Below are 16,210 nucleotides of genomic sequence, written 5' to 3'. Positions count from 1 at the left end.
ATCTAAAGAATGAGGATCAGGCAACACAAGTGGTTACTACAGCTCATGAATGCATAATTAAAGCCTGGAGTTCAGATGTGAGACCCTCTGGGGTTATCAGGGAGCAAGGTGTACATAAAGATATGCCAAGTGGTGGACAAGTTGCTGAAGACACTTCCCTGTTAGCTGGTTGCTATGGCCATCAATTTTGCAAGGAACTGGGGACTCTGGGCCAAAAGGCATGCTTTGGTTATCCTCAACTAATATGGAGCCCCATAAGCAGGGGGAAATTTTTTAGACCACATGTTAGGTAAGAGCAGGAATTCAGACTAACCTGAAAAAGTGTTTTGCTATATCAGGAGTTTCATTTGTGCTTTAATTTCCAAGAATTCCAACATCTGTAAATCAGAGTGATCTGGCTTAGTAATTTCTCAATGCACCTGCACAAAAGCTAACATCTCCCCACCGCCCAGCATTTCATCAAGATCAGGTTAGGTTTTCAATATTTAATAAATTATAACCTGAGTTATATTGTACCTGAGATTGTACAAAAGTCTCAGCATACCTACAATGTTTAAGCTCTCTGCTACGACAGAGATTTATGCCAGCTTTCCCTGTTCCCTGCTTTCACCTACTGGTGTTTACAGAAGTTAGGGAAAAAAATAATGTAATTCATGAAGACAAGTACAGTCTCTGCAACAGTATTTTGTTTGGAAAAGGGTTAAATAGTAGTGCCTGGGGGGGGGGGGGGGGGGCAGGGGGTGGAAATCAAGCTTTTTCAAGACCAATTTTAATTTAGTCCATATTAAGAGAAGGCAGAAAATCTTGTTTTGAGGAAAAAAATAAAAAAAAAATCCATTTTTAATGTTTAGAAACCCAGTCTATACTGATCCATAATGAAAATCTACAGTTTGGAACTCCTCCTCTCAATCTGAGACAGTGCCCAAAGATCAAATTCAAAGTAATCACACAAGCACAGAATAAACATTAAGATTATAAAAATAAGGCTCTCACTAGTAACTTTCAGTTTTCACAGCTTTCTCTAGAAGTTATGCTAAGTTTCTGTAATTTGACCTTACCTGGATAAACTCATTGTCCTTAGATTTGAAAACGGGAAGTTCTTTTTACAGTAAGTAGTGAGCTCTGTAGCGTTTAGTCACTGCTTTCTTTCACCTAAAACTTTTATAAATGATTTACTAATGCCAAATAGCTCCACCAGGACTCTGGACTGAGCTACCTCATCGTTCTGGGGGGACTTTCAGTATAATTGGATTACAGAATGCTACAAGACATAGCCTGATACAATTTGAGCTCTTTCCATTTCTACCTGTTTAACTAATTCGTAGTGTCCTTGACACTATTGACATAAAAGTCAGGAATGAAAAGGAAACCTTTAAAAAATCTCCATCAGCAGCAATTCTTCCAGCAAGAAGAAAGAAGAATAGTTCCCTGTGTTCAGAGTACAATTCCTTGTCAACAAAGTGCCACTGTGCTAAAATGCAGATTCAAACTGTTCTGAAACTATGGTGCACCCAGCATAATAAGAGCATCAAATTTCTGTATTGAAGTGTTGTATCTCAGGAGAAAAGGTACACTTGACAGGATAGCCTCTAATTCGAATTCACACAGAAGACTACTGTGGGATTGAACAGGTCTGGCTAAAATTAAATAAAACCAGACCAGATTTGCTATCTTATTTACTGAATGAAGAAAGACAACTTGAAAAAGAAAGGCTGGCAAGCCCAAGCTCACATTCTTCTTTCAACACACAAACTAGTTTAACCACAGGGCTTAATGAGATGACTCTACATGTAAAGACATTACGCTCTCACAGAGATAAGCAGTCCAAAGAACAGATATGACTGCTTTTCAAATAAAAGTTAGTCACTTAGTTGTGAACAGAGCTGAATGCCTCAGATTAAATGCAAATTAGCTTTCTTAAAAGCACTCTCTTTTTCTTCTTTTGATAAATTTTCATTTGCTACTAGCATAGCAAAAATCACGTATGTGATTCCAGAAGCTGCCTTCCATTCTCAGTCAAGAACTAGACACATATAACAAATTCCCCGTACATTGTATCGCTATTAGGCTGCAGAATGCCAACATGAGAGAAGATATGCCAGGTGACAATGGCATTAGCCCTTCCTCCTCCCAGTTACTCTTTTCCTCTACTGAAAGTTACTACCCTCATAACTGAATCAGCAGAGTAAAAAAAACACGAGTTCCTCAGCTGCCCCAGTGCAAAGCCCAGCGTGCTCGCAGAGGCTGGAACAGAAGCTAGTTTGAGCTAAACTATCAAACTCTGTGCTTCGCTACAACAAAAGGGATAGCAGTCTTCAGTAGGTATCAAAGCCCTGCAGCTGTCTGATGAGCCTAAAATCTATCTGGAGCTCAAATTCTCCTTTAAACTCAACCTCTCATGAACTACTGAAGCACACTTGTCAAATACAACCAAATTTTGCAAGAGGTCAGATGACTTTAAAGTCCTGCCTCGAGAGTGCAAATAAGTACGGGTTCTGGAAATCCGACATTAAGAAATCATACAGTCCAGTTTTATTTCCTAGTGAGACTGCAGATTTGCAATCACTGTGCATGTCAAGAGCAACTGATCCAACTGAAAGTTTAATCTTGAACTGTAGATGGTGCAGATAAATCCACACTCAGGGAAAGGCTGCCAAGAAAGCAGTTGCTTACTATACAAAAGAAAAGCCAGGATGAACAGAAAAGACTGATTAGGAATTTACTTTTTATGAAATTAAGACATGATACATCTGCCGCCACTAGCATAACAGCAGGATGCATCTACTATTTCTTGTAAATAAAGATGTCTGAACACTGTTCCATCTCTGAAGAGAGCAGGTTATATAGTGGAAAGCAAGAACTCAGTAAAAGTGGGAAAAAAATAGAGAAAATGGAATTCAGAAATCTTTAACATTTCAAAAAGCTAATACAAATTATAGTTTTTCTCTAAGAAGGTGAGAAGGTTATATGGAAGTTTCATCCCTGAGATACTCTATTTTAAATATGGTTGGACTTGATCTTAAAGGTCTTTTCCAACCTAGATGATTCTATGAAATTGGACACTAAAAATCACACGGCTCCAGTGTAAATTCTCAGGATCAGAGGCAGCTATAAACACTCCTGTAAAACCAGGAGAGAAACACCTTTTAGAGTTCCACAAAAAAAGAACTTTTAAAAACGGCAGCACAAAAATCCAAGTGCTTAAACCTTGGGGCCTTGAAATTGAAATGTGCCATGAAGTTTTACCTAGCCCCCTTTAACAGCCTCTATGCTGGAATTGCAATAAACCAATTTTAGTCTCATTACTATACTTTGAAGACCAAAAGGTTTTCCATTCACCTGTTCTGTTCCTCAAGCTTAGCGAGTAATTCTAAGTCATCTGGACTCAGCTGTGCTGGTGAGGATGGTGATAACGCAGGTGTAGACAGAGTGGTAGAGGAGGATGTAGTGTGTAACGAGGCAGATGGACTTGCCACCTGACTGGCCATTTGACTGACGGTGTGCGATACAGTGTTCTTCACCCATGAGAGAGTAGACCTCAGCTTTCCTGCAACCTTGTCTGTCGCCACCTGTGATGACAAAAAGAGGATGCAATAGTTGTCTTTTTTAAATACTTTTTTCCATAAACCTGCTGTCACTCATGAGAGGAAAAAGAAAAAATATACAATACGCATGAAGTGACATTGGGATTATTTCTCCAGAACACCCAAGGCTGTCAGAAGCAACACAAGCATCAACAGCAATACAATTACAGAAGTAGTAACATGCAAGTATGCTGCTAATCCACAGACGCAGAGGAATTCCTGACATATACTCACAGAGCTCATTTCTGCAGTACAGAAATACCACAGGATCCAGGATCAGCTCAGACTTCCCATTCCAAAAATAAATAGAAATAAAAGCTTATTTTAAAACATCTTGATAAGATAATAATGGCACAGAAACTGTAGAAAAACAGATACAGAAACAGTCAACTACGTTACTGATGGACACTGGAGCAGTACAAGTATATATCAGTGTAAACACTCCAGACCACCCACTGCTCACCTTCGTTAACCCCTACAGTGGCAGGACAGAGGAGCAGCGGCACCACATTTGTAATCTACACCAAAGCAAGGGATCCTCTAGTATCTGCCTGCCAGCATGCAGAAAACGGTCACAAAAAATTTATGCCCATGAACCTACAGCAGCTCCCGAACCTCTCACATTAAAGGCCTCATGCTGCCAGCTTTTTTCCTTCCTCACTTTGTCTTCAGGTCACTCCTATACCAAGTGTCCTTGACCCCTGATCCCACTGCCAGTGCCTGGACGATCCTGGGGTTTGAGAGGGGTCCTGGACAAAAAGCGAGAGGTGCTATTAGAGCAGAAGGGAGCTCTGACCAGACAGGCACGGAAAATACAGGTCCAGGAATGAGGAGGTTAATTGGGGCTGATCATAATCTGCTGCTACTTCTTGACCAGTGTTATGGGGTAATGCAGCCTAACAGAGTCACTGATCACTAGAGAAGAAAGAACAGCAGCCCGGGAGGGATTTTATAATGAACCCCTCACTAGAGCTTCCTTTAGCAACTGAAAATGTAAGAGGCTGTGACCTGCACCGATTCACAACAGAGTTCAATTCCTCCCCTGGCCAAACTCAGAGAAAACCTAGAAGCACCTTAAAGAGCTAGCTGCCTAGTGAAAGGTTAGAACTTTTCAAAACCAAGGTGGAAGAGGAACTTCCTTTGAAGCAGTGCTGCTGGTGACTATTTATTTTGATCTTTGCCAACTTCCTCAAAACACTGGGAAGTCAATGGTTGTCACAAACAATTCTGCAGTATAGCCTGCACAATAACTGCTAAGATATTAAAGACACTGAGCTACAGGAAAAAAAAACACTTTACCTAATAGGTCCTCTAATAGACGTTAATTAAAGCAGAATTTCAACTGGAAAATTAACTCCATCTCAGCACACTGTGTATTTATCTGAAGCACAGTATACAGACTGAGTGACTGGTTGCTAAAGCAGAAGCTGTTATTTAGATACAATGCTACAATAAACTTTTGTGAATCAAATCCAACAGTATTTTATTTTCACGTCATATCAAAAGGAAGACACACTGAATGCTTTCAGAAAACAAGAGGAACACTACAGACCAAACACAAAACACTGGTACTCAATCTCCCCACTTCCTCTCCACCAGCAATATGATACTTAAGAGCTCTCCTAGAGGACTGCAAAAAGGTTTTCAATTTCCATATGTTTAACATTCATTCTGGAAACAGTAACAGATTTTGCTAGACATGTTCAGTTGTGGGGATACAAACCACAGGCAGGAATAGTAAGGTCCCAACCTAAGCATCAGAAAGGTTCCAGTTGGCTGCTTATGTCACTCATGGTCAGAAAAGCTCAGGTATATCAATGTTTTTTAAAAAAAAACAATACATGATCTTTTAAAGATAATCTTTGAAAAAATCACTTCCAGTACTAGCACTTGACACCATCTTTTATACATGAAAGGAATAAAAATTGCTAGAGGTTTCAAAATCTTAAGTTTAATACATGCATTAATATTTCACTCAGTCAATATCCTTTATTCTCTACTGCTATGAAAGAATAAGTTATTGCTGTTTCACTTTGAATAAAATAGCATTATGATAAAGGTAACTCCTACATCCCACTTAAGACTGATTATTTTCTTAAAGGCTTTAAACTGCTTAAAATATGACAAGTAATGCAACTATTCCAAAAATACATGCTGGCAGAAACAGGGCCAGTCTTAAGAACACAGCACACATGACTGCCACACGCAGCAGGTTTTAAGAGTCGCCCATTCTAAGAATCTTACGTAGAAATATTAGAAAAGCAGTGACTTTGAGTAATACCCTATGTGACAGAAACAGGAAGAGAAAGTATACAATTAATTTTTGTCCCTTTACAAAGTAAAGTAACTAGGAAGACTTACGGTGAAAAAGTAAATCCAAGCTGAGCCTGGCTTATGCATTATGAGGCTCATACTCCACGTTAAGACAGCTGAAAGCAGAAGGTGGGGTGGGGGACAGAAATCTGGAATCTTACTAACATTCATTCACCAACACATCCCTAGGCCTGCAAAGGTTTGTAGATTTCACCAATTATGTGAAGAATACTAAGAAAAAGTATGGCCAAGAAAACCATGCAAGACAGCACTTAAATGAGAACAATGGGTCTAACAATACTCCTGTTTCTCAAAGCAGTTCAGAGTTTCATTAGAATGTGTTCAGAGAATTAGTACCAAAAAAATTCCTGGTCTGAAAGCATTAACTCCTGTAACAAGCAAAATGCACAGTTGCAAAGAGCAAATGTTTGAAGATCAAAAGGCTCACAGTGAAGTTTGTATCAAAAACACATGAAGAATTCGTTTGGGGAAAACAGTACGGCAGTCATCCAGGGCCAAGCTAATTTAAGAAAAAAAAATCGTGATATAATAGGTAACTAGTCAAACCTACACCCCTTTTGCCAGGCTTTTCCAGGGTTTCCTAAAAATCTAAAGCCAGCTCTCAAATTGTCAGCAACAGTGTAGACTCCTGGACCTGGACATGAAGGCATTTAGCTATCAGTTCATTATCCCTTTCCCTAAATAGGGCAGAGTAACAGGATTTTAATATTTCTTCATTTCATCTATGTTAATTTCAAAATTTGTATTCAGTGACAGAAGATTTCATAGAGTTATTCTTTAACAAGTGACTTAAGGCCTTCCAGAAAACAGGTCACTGGAATTTGAAAATGAGAAAACCTTTTAGGAGCAACACACCAGCATTCCTATCAACACGCACACAGTGCTCCTACGCTTGCCCTGCCAACTCTTTACCCATCTCTTAATAAAGAATGAAAATCCCTGCTATGTGTTGCAAGCTTTTCAGCTCTGCGTACACCATTCAATCTAACAGGGTAGCTGTACTTACCCATCACTAAACCACAGACCACTGCTACTTCCCACCTTCCTGCTGACAATCCCTGCAACAAGAAATCCGTGTCCCACTACTAAGACAATACGTATACATAGCACAGAAATGAATCCTACTGACTCCCAAGAGATACGCACCTCTTTCGCCTGGCAGCGCAAAGGAAAGAGCTGAAGGTTTCACTCTAGCCCCTTCAGAGAAACTGGGGCTCCCCAATTAAAACTCACAGAGCTATCAAGTTGTTGAAATTAGTCCTTCTGCTTTTAATTACACCAATGAGAATAAATTCAGTATGAATGATGGCAGATACTTTCACTGGGTATCACCAACTCCAGGAAACACAGGAAAATCTGGATGAGCGTTTGTTTTAACACCTCCCTGCTTTAGAGATGGGATTTCGTTTAATACAGCATTCTGGAAAGACTCAAGAAAGCCAGTATCGTTAAACCTTTAATTTTTTCTTTCTATTTTTGACAGTCTCCTCAAGGCTTTCCTAAACAAATGTTTCTTTTAAAAAACTGGTTATTATTTAACCAGTGATACTTCTGCAAGCCTACAGCAGCGTCTCCCTTTTGGCTACAACAATAATGCTCTGCAGTTATGAAGTGTCCTTCACTTTGCTGCTCTTGATTACTGTGTAAAAGAGATCATAGTCACACGCTCAGCTGTTTGTAGCAGTAAGAAGGACAGCCAGACACACCACAGTGCCTGTCCCGAAATCTTAGCTAGGTCACAGTGATAAGTCTATGCGACAGGACTTTTGCCTTTGCCACCATCTTCTCTATGCGTATACACCTGTGCTGCTTCCACTCTGCTCGGCCTTACCTCACCGCTGAAGCACTCGCACTTGTACAGCTGCTCTACCTGGCGCCCTCCTGTGCTACACCGGGTACCGCAGGCAGCTCCAGCCCAGCCTCTGCTCCCTAAGCCCCAGCCCTTACCAGGTCTATGCCAGCTCTCCATCCCTTCGGCTAACCGGCTCTGGCTGGAAGCCCCCAGTTAACAGCTCAGCTCACCTCAGCCAGTTTTTCAACTATGCAGAGAGAATCGGTTTCCTTCTTACTCCTCGCACTTTTCAGATGCTGAAATTCAAGTTACATTTGAAGAGTACAAAAGGTAACCTACATTGCCTGGGAAGCATGCCAAATCATTGAGAGCACCATCAGGATGGTGCTTTATTAATTATTATTAATGTGTGACCAAAACCAGAGTCAAACCATTTTAAAACGTGCTTTTTGCCCCAAAGGGGTCTCACTCAAGAACCTGCCAATTAATCAGACTTTGAACTCAAATGCTGCTCCCTGCCCACTCCCGGGGACACCAGCACTTCCCACAGAAGATGGCCAGGTCTGGAGACAAGCAGGCAGGGGTACACAGGGAACCAAGCAGGCACCATCCAGCTCCAAACCAGGTATACTCATTCAGGCTCCAAGCCATGTTAACAGCTACACTGCTCTCAGTTTGCCAACAGACCAACAGCACAGGAAGAGTTTGTTTGCATCTGCCTGCCTAAGACCATGTAGCTATCTCCTAAACAAACATGTGAATTTTGAGTTTTAAAACACTGATCTTTAAAAAGATGTGGGGGACAAGACTTAATTACTAAAGGCTTTCTACTCTGCTGCAGTTTCCAGTGAGCAAAACAGAACTACCAGCAATTCTCACCCATCCGGCCAGTCATCAGGCAAGGCGCAGACCTGTCTGCTGTGTACTTTAAGCTACTGCAAAGATAATAAGTGTTTATATTGATATTATACACAACACATTGATGTGCAGTTTATATATGCCAATTAAAATACATAAAATTCAGTATCTCAACTTTGTTTAGTATCTTTAATTAGCTGCTAATTACAGCGCTTTATTACCAAGAGGAAGTACAACACTCTGTTTAGATTTTTGAGTTACTCAGAGGAACACTGCAGTGGAGCAGCACATGAAATATTTTAAGTAAGGCTAGCTGAAGGCAGACTGCAGCATCCCATGTTACAACAATTATATAAATCCCTTTCCTGAGAACCCCAAGGTATTGTGCAGCGCCTTACAGTAAGCTCAGAAATGTTACCACCACATATTTTTGCATTTGCCAGACAGACAATATTTTTTTCTCTAAAAAAGTCTATTTAGATTTCTTTTAAAAGGGTATTTCACTGTATACACTGAATTAGCTTAATACCTATATTCTGCATTTCCCTGAGGAAAATCTGTACTAAAATTAGATATCTTGATTACCCAAAATACTGTCTCAACTATTCTTACCATATGACAAAGTAAAAATAACTGGAAGCCTTACACAAACACTACTGTATATATTATATGCTCTGTACTCTTTGTTCTCTTCCTGAAAAGAGAAAGAAATGAGAACATCCAGAATATAGGAAGTAATCCTCATACTATTCTACATATAAAAAGAAGTCTCACATAATTGGGGTTGAAATTATATATGTGGTTTTCAAGCCAGTAATATAGCATTCCATGGACCCAGTCTCCTGCTTGCTTCAAAAAAGTTAATAACATTCTAATTTCTGAAGAATAAATCAAACTGACTCAGTCAATGACATATGCAGGAGAGGCAGCTGGTGACTCAGCCTGTTATCATGCTTCCTGACAAGCTAAAATCCTAATTTAGCTCTCAAACATGGTTTCACTATAAGCTTCATCTATATCTTGTACACTACAAATTCATGTAACTGACTTCTGCTGAAGTCTGAGGAAAGAGTCCTGATTTACTCTCATATTGCTGATTTTTCTTGTAATATCATGTATATTGTATATAACAATGGTCAGGAATATCACAGCTAGCATTCACCAGCTTCCATTTCACTTGATATTCACTAGCTCTCCAAGTCTTCCTGATATAAAGAATAAAGCAGTCTAACATATTAAGCTATCAGAAAGCTTTCTGTAGTATCATTTAGTAAATACACATTCATTAAAAGCTGTCTTCACTCTCACGTGCTGCAGTTTTGATGGTCCCGAAACCTTTGAAAGAACCTTGAACATACACAACATAACAACCTAATACATAAGATGTAACATTAGTAACATTTCTACTTCCTTAGAAATGTTGTAGTGATCCACTAAAGGCCAAAACCACTGCTCAAAGTCACATGAACAACATTTCAATCACTGACCAAATTGCACTGAATTCTATTTATTTCCAAGAACAATTCCAGGTTTTTCATCACCTCTGAAGTGCAGTGTGGTTCACAACCTGTCAAGCATTGTCCCAGTACGCTAGCTGAGAAGACAAACCACTGTGCTTTTGCAGACACTATCTCCTGTCCATCTAGAGATGGTCCTTTATCAAACAAGTTTCAAATCTCACATAGGAAGGTAACAACCCTCAGGAAACCATCGAGACTTTCTTTCAAGGGGAAAAGAATCAGAATCAGATACACTGCTTTTGTACAAAAGATAGCTGAGAGCTCCTCAGAGCTGCAAGAGAAAATACTGAAGGACTACAGTAAAAAACCTTTAACAGGGAACTTCCTTTGTTTCTTTGTTCTCTTAGACCTCGGTTTGGAAAACATCTTTGTATCTGAAGTTCAGCATGCCAAGTTACACACACATATACTTGAAGGACCATCCCCTTGGCTCACAAAACAGGGAAGAATCAGATTAATCAGCTAAAATAAAGAACAACTGCAAAGTCAGTTTGTTTCTACACTAGATGGGAAGATTTTTTTTTCTTTTCAATAAAATGGAACTCAATCATTTCACTGGAGTTAAGTATCATCAGGCATTTACAAAAAAGTAACACACACTGCAGGACACATCTGTTTATCATTAAAGCTCCTTTCTACAATTTTTACTCTCCTACTCATTCCCCAAAGCCTAGCTTCCTTAATGTTACTTTTAGCCAACTTCCTCCTGGAAAGGAGCCAGAACTAGCATCTAAAGTACATTAGGGCAAAACCAAAGTATATGAAGGCAGTTAAATATACTAAAGCCTCAGGTCCATATTTTAGAAGTGAGAAACAACTAAGTCGTATTTTTAAATGTTCAATGAGCCTTAATTAAAATCAATGTTTTTAATACAACTCTTCATTAAAAAAGTACACAAAATTTGCAGAGTTAAATTGGTAAGTTTAAAAGGATCCAATATCTGACAACATGAAAACACACCATCCCATGCAACATTTGTTTTTATGTACTAGCGGCTGAAGTATTTTCTAGGTGTAATTCTCCTTGTTTACAGAGATTAGATAAACTTACACCACAATCTACAGGCTAGACCCAAAATGCTCATCTCCCATTTACCAAGTTGTGCATGGTTCCCTTTCCAAAGAAATGTATGAAATGGAGGAACATAAGCATGGCCGTATGGAATATGGTAACACTGGAAACTTTATTACTCACTAGAATTCCAAACCAATCAGGTGACAGAGGTTGGGGAGAGCCTACCTTCAGGATATTACTCTTCTTTCCTTTAAATGATCAGCTAAAAGGTCAACTTTCTATCAATTACACCCAAATTCAAGAGAGTAAACCAGTTTCTAAATGACCAGCTGATAACCAGCTTTACTTGTGAGCTACAAATTCACTGCAACCTGCAGCTGCTGACAGAGAACAAGAAATAAAAGGCAAAAGTTTTAGAAGTGAGAAGTGTGACCAATTTAGTAATTTCCACATAGGAAAGTTGTCTAAGCTGTTCAGTAAACATAGCAGATTTAAACCCAAGTGCATACATCAACAGTCAATTCTTCTAACACAACCCATGCCAACATCTGTGGTCTTGCAGTAACGTTTAATTTTGCCCACCAATTTCCTCAGTATATCCGTGACTTGTCTTCACAAGCACTTACAGTGTGACTTGAAGCAAGCACATTCTTGTGCCTATAGAAGGGTCTTCCTCCATGCTGTTAAGGCCTGCAACAGTGATCCTGCAGCCTTTTCTGAGCACAGCACTTAGAGAAAACTAATTTTCCTCAGTTATTGACTAAAGAAAAGGGAGATGGCTTTTCAGAGAGATGACATACCTACTTATCATCAAACAAAACCAGTTATTTTCTGATTAGTTGACCACTGACTTTACACTCTCATTTGGAAATAAGGGCCTATTTACCTCTTTCAAAAAGACCTACTAGTAGAAAAAGGCAAGGAAGACCAATGAAACACAGATGATTTTTAGTGCCAGTCTGACACCAAAAAGATTATGTAAAAATCCCAAACCCATTCTATCATGGGTCTGTAAGTGTCTGATTAGGGAATTTTAACTCACCTCTGTCATTTTGTCTTTAGAAGGACTGATCACAATTCTTTTTCCAAAGGGCTGAGAAATACTTACTAAAGCTTCAGCCAAATGCATAACATTCCACCACTAATGCATTCCAAGGGAGAAAAAAATATTACTTTGCTTAATAAATACTGGTTTTTAGCTCTGCTGTTTCAGAAAGCATGGAAGTTGGAATCTCTTTTTACTATGCCTCAAAGTAGTTCACTGTTTGAACTATATATATAATCAAGAAATATACCTGAAAAATGAGAGATGTAAAATTAACTTATTCTATGCAATGTCACTCCCCATAGTGATGTGGACAGTACATGTCTAAAATGTTAGGTTTTGGCTAGCTACTAGTTTTTGACACCCATTTTAAGCGACATTTGGTAGTTTTACCCTTCTATAACAAAAATAACAGTAAACTCTTCTAACATCCTCTTAGTTACAAGTGCACAGTCAACTTCTGGCAACAGCAATCCACTACTAAAAGACTGGCCCCATCTGCCAGTCTGATGAAACCAAAGAAAAAGATACATAATTAATACAGTATAAGATACTGGTGAGTCAGAATTCTGTACCATCACAAGATAATTACACTTTTTGAATTAAAAAAAAGATCAACAATATGTTATGATGTCATCAAACAGGTATTTAATGCTATGCTAAGAATCACTAAGACTTAATCATGACAGTAGGGCATAAGAAAAGTCAGGAGTTTGAGAAGTTCAATAGCTTACCACGTAGCAGAACACATTATAACAACCTGTTACCAAAACATTAAGTTTGGGGTTTTTTTGGGTTGTTTTTTTTTTTTTTAAGGATTAAACTCTGGAAGTAAAAATAAATCAGAAGTTACTTGCAAAACAATACAGCTCAGACAAGATGACAGATTTTGGTAATAAAACCCATCAGAGACAGAAAAATTTGTTCAGACAAAAGAAAATAAAGATATTTGGTGGTGGCTTTTGGCTGCTTCCCAAGTTGGAAACTTAATACAAAAAGGTTGTGTCCCCAGTCATTCTATCACACCATCTTACTTTTTGTCCAGAATAAAGCCCAACCCCAAATGTGCTTCAACCCCAAATACACAGTTATGCAGTCTGAAATAACACAAAGACCACAGCATGATCCCTGCCAGCATGACCAAAAGGAGATCCCACTCTTCATTGCCTGAATCCTATAGCAGGCTCAACTCCTCTAGGCCCTCCCTGAAACACCACTTTATAGCTAACTGAATAGTTTCCAGAGTTCACAAAAAGTTTAACAATATTATAAGCAATTAAGGAAAAGCTACTATTCACTAAATCACTGCTGCTACCTTGTGAGAATACAGTTTCTGCGTACATACATACAACAAAAACACAGTGCAACTGCGTATAAAATGAGCAAAGCAAGACAAGAGCCCCTGCACTATTAATAACCCACTACCCATTTATTCCAGTCACCACTTGCTGGAGAAGGAAAGGACGCACCTCAACTACAGACACTTAAGCAGACAAGACTACAGCGAAAGCAAGACAGTATTCACAACTTAAAGGAATCAAAAGCTTACCAACAGATGATATTAGTTGTTACAAATACGGAAGACATAAGGCTTTAATTCAGTGTGCTGTCTACAAACTTAAGTGATGGATATTCAAGAGCTTCAGAGAATATATCTAACAACTCAAAACTACAAACTCCTATAATATTTACTATTTGCTGTTTTTTTTTTTCTAAATAATAACTGTTTTAATTGGGTCTTGGGAAAAAGTAAATTGAGTATGTAATCAAGGCAAATATAGGTTGTTTGAAAAAACAACCTTCATAAAGTCAGGATTTGGGGTTTTTTATTGTTCCTTTTCTCAGACTACCAGAAAAATTTTTCTTTTAAACTATGCATTTGACACTTAAAATGATACCTAAAATACGAAATTCTACTATATCTCTTCCTTAAGCATTACAAATGTTTGGTTTTTTTTTTCTACAAGAAAACAAACCAAGAAGAGTAAGAAAATGCAAACATAATATTAGGTATGCATACCCCAACTTAGATGTTTTCCCCCTTCTAAATCGTGATATTAGAACCTTGAATTAGTAAGGTAAACAATTTTGTTTTCCAAAATTCACTGACAAAGGACTTCTCTTCCAATTTTTATTACTACTCCATTTATTATCAGTCCTACCCAGAGAACAAACTGACAGTAACTGTTTAGGCACGTCACTTCCCCCACCCCTCCTCTACTTATAAACTTCGAAAGGCTTTTCTCCCATCTCTTCCTTTCCATGAACCCCAATTTCAACCCTTCCACTCTCCAACCCTCTCCTGCTTCGTGTTCAAAAGCAGTCAAACAAGTCCAGAGAAGACAAACATATGAAGAGCAATGGGGAAAAAAACCAAAACAAAAACCACAAAACCAAACCAAAAAATCCAAACCACCAGGCTGTAGCTCAGGAAGTCCCTAAGCCTCAGCCTGCAGGATGCTAGGAAGAGATACCAGGAAGAAGTAGGGCTTCTGCTGAAACTTTCTTCTCCAAATATCTACTCCTCTCAGAGGTACTGTTGGGCTGGGTGGACATTCAGGGACAATCACTACAGCTGCTCTCACCCCAGTTTATCAAATTCAGGCAATGCTGGTACATAATACTAAGTGCTTTCCTCCTGCTCATGCTCCTTTTTCACTGGCCATCTCTATTCCCTCTCCTCATCCTTACCTGAAAAAGAATTCGCATCTACCTATTTCAAAATAAGCCTTAAATCTTTATAAGTGTAAATATAGAGCTGTGCAATCATGATCAAAGCAGAAGCCACACATTGAAAGAAGGGAAGAGAAATAAACAGGCACATTTATGCAAAACACTTTTTAATACTATCTACCAGGAAAACAAACAAGATCCAGCTACCTTCTCCTTCAGGCATGTGAAGTGAAGCAAATTAAAAAAAATAGGAAGAGAGTTTTGAATTCTTTTTACAAACACTTTTCGAGAGAAGTAAAACATATTGCATATTGTCAGTTTTTCTCCGTATGAATCTGCCTCCTTTCTGCATCTTTTGTATGTGATCTTTGGGGGCGAAAAAAAGAAATGTCCCAGGTTGACACGAAACACTGTTTTTGATACAGTCAGCGTTAATGCTAGCTCATGCTGGAAATTCAAAATGGTATATCAACTTCACGTTTGCTACAAAATTGCACTGATTAGCAACGCTGAAAATTAGCACGAATTAGATGGAACTACAGACAAACGACACTAGGAATTACAGCTGGAATACATACAAGTAGCCAGAACATTAATATTGACTTTTTACCCTTATTATATAATCCCGTTCATGCAGCTGCAGCAGGAGGTGGCAGTAAACGCGATCTCCGAAGCAGCACTTGAAAATTCTCTCTCTCTCAAGAACGAGACACCCACAGGGCCCTGGTTTAACTTTACTTCCATAGCACCAAGGAAGCGGCCACCCTCTGCAGACAGACCCGCTTAAGCCTCCCCCGGGCCGACAGCCCTCCCCACCGCCATGCGCGGCTGGCGCCACAGGGCACTTCCATCACCGAGTTGCCAACTACCCACTCGCGCCCCCGCGGCGGCCGAGCCGCCGCCGTAGACTGAGGCACGCCGGCTCCGCAGCCGCCAAGCCGGCGGCAGGGCCGCGTACCGCGGCCTCACCCCCAACCCCGCGGAGGGAAGCGGGCTTTCCCTGCCCGGCAGCGGCGCGACGCCGCCCGCTTCCCCGCTCCGCCGCCCACCACGGCGGGAGGGCCCCGGGCCGCGGGCGCTGGGCGGGGGCAGCCGGCGGTGCCCGCGGGGTGGCGACGCCCCGCCACTGCCCGGCCCGGCCGTGGCCCGACGGGAGGGGACGGGACGGCGCGGCCGGGGTCGCCGCGCCCCGCCTAGGCCCGGCCGCGCACCGCCCCCGGCCCCTCAGCGGCAGGGGCGCGGGCCCGGCCGCGCCTCACCTTGGAAGCGTTGCCCGCGGCAGGGAGGTGAGAGCATCGGCGTCCGCCGCAGCCCACCGCCGGCCTCCGCGAGGCTCCCCGCTCCCCTCGGCGGCTCGCCGCGCTCCGCCGGCCCCGGCAGCCGGGCCAC

General features: G+C 40.5%; 1 protein-coding gene across 7 annotated transcripts in view; it reads right to left on the bottom strand.

Moving 5' to 3' along the window:
- The window catches only part of EVI5 (ecotropic viral integration site 5), an 80,794-nt gene extending 64,584 nt beyond the window's left edge, over positions 1 to 16,210 (bottom strand). For 4 of the 7 annotated variants that reach the window (XR_011048695.1, XM_068406976.1, XM_068406978.1 and 1 more), the window contains exon 1: positions 3,340 to 3,565. Coding sequence is in view for 6 of the 7 variants with exons in the window: in XM_068406976.1 (XP_068263077.1) it covers positions 3,340 to 3,488 (149 nt within the window). In the remaining variant the exon portion in view is untranslated. Of the gene's footprint in view, positions 1 to 3,339; positions 3,570 to 16,080 lie in introns of those variants that run through there. The other 3 variants (XM_068406980.1, XM_068406981.1, XM_068406983.1) reach the window with 1 other exon arrangement.

This window comes from Nyctibius grandis, chromosome 8 (genome assembly GCF_013368605.1).
Source record: "Nyctibius grandis isolate bNycGra1 chromosome 8, bNycGra1.pri, whole genome shotgun sequence".
Lineage (NCBI taxonomy): Eukaryota > Metazoa > Chordata > Aves > Nyctibiiformes > Nyctibiidae > Nyctibius > Nyctibius grandis.
Note: the sequence above shows the minus strand (reverse complement) of the source record. Positions and strands in the feature narration are given on the sequence as shown.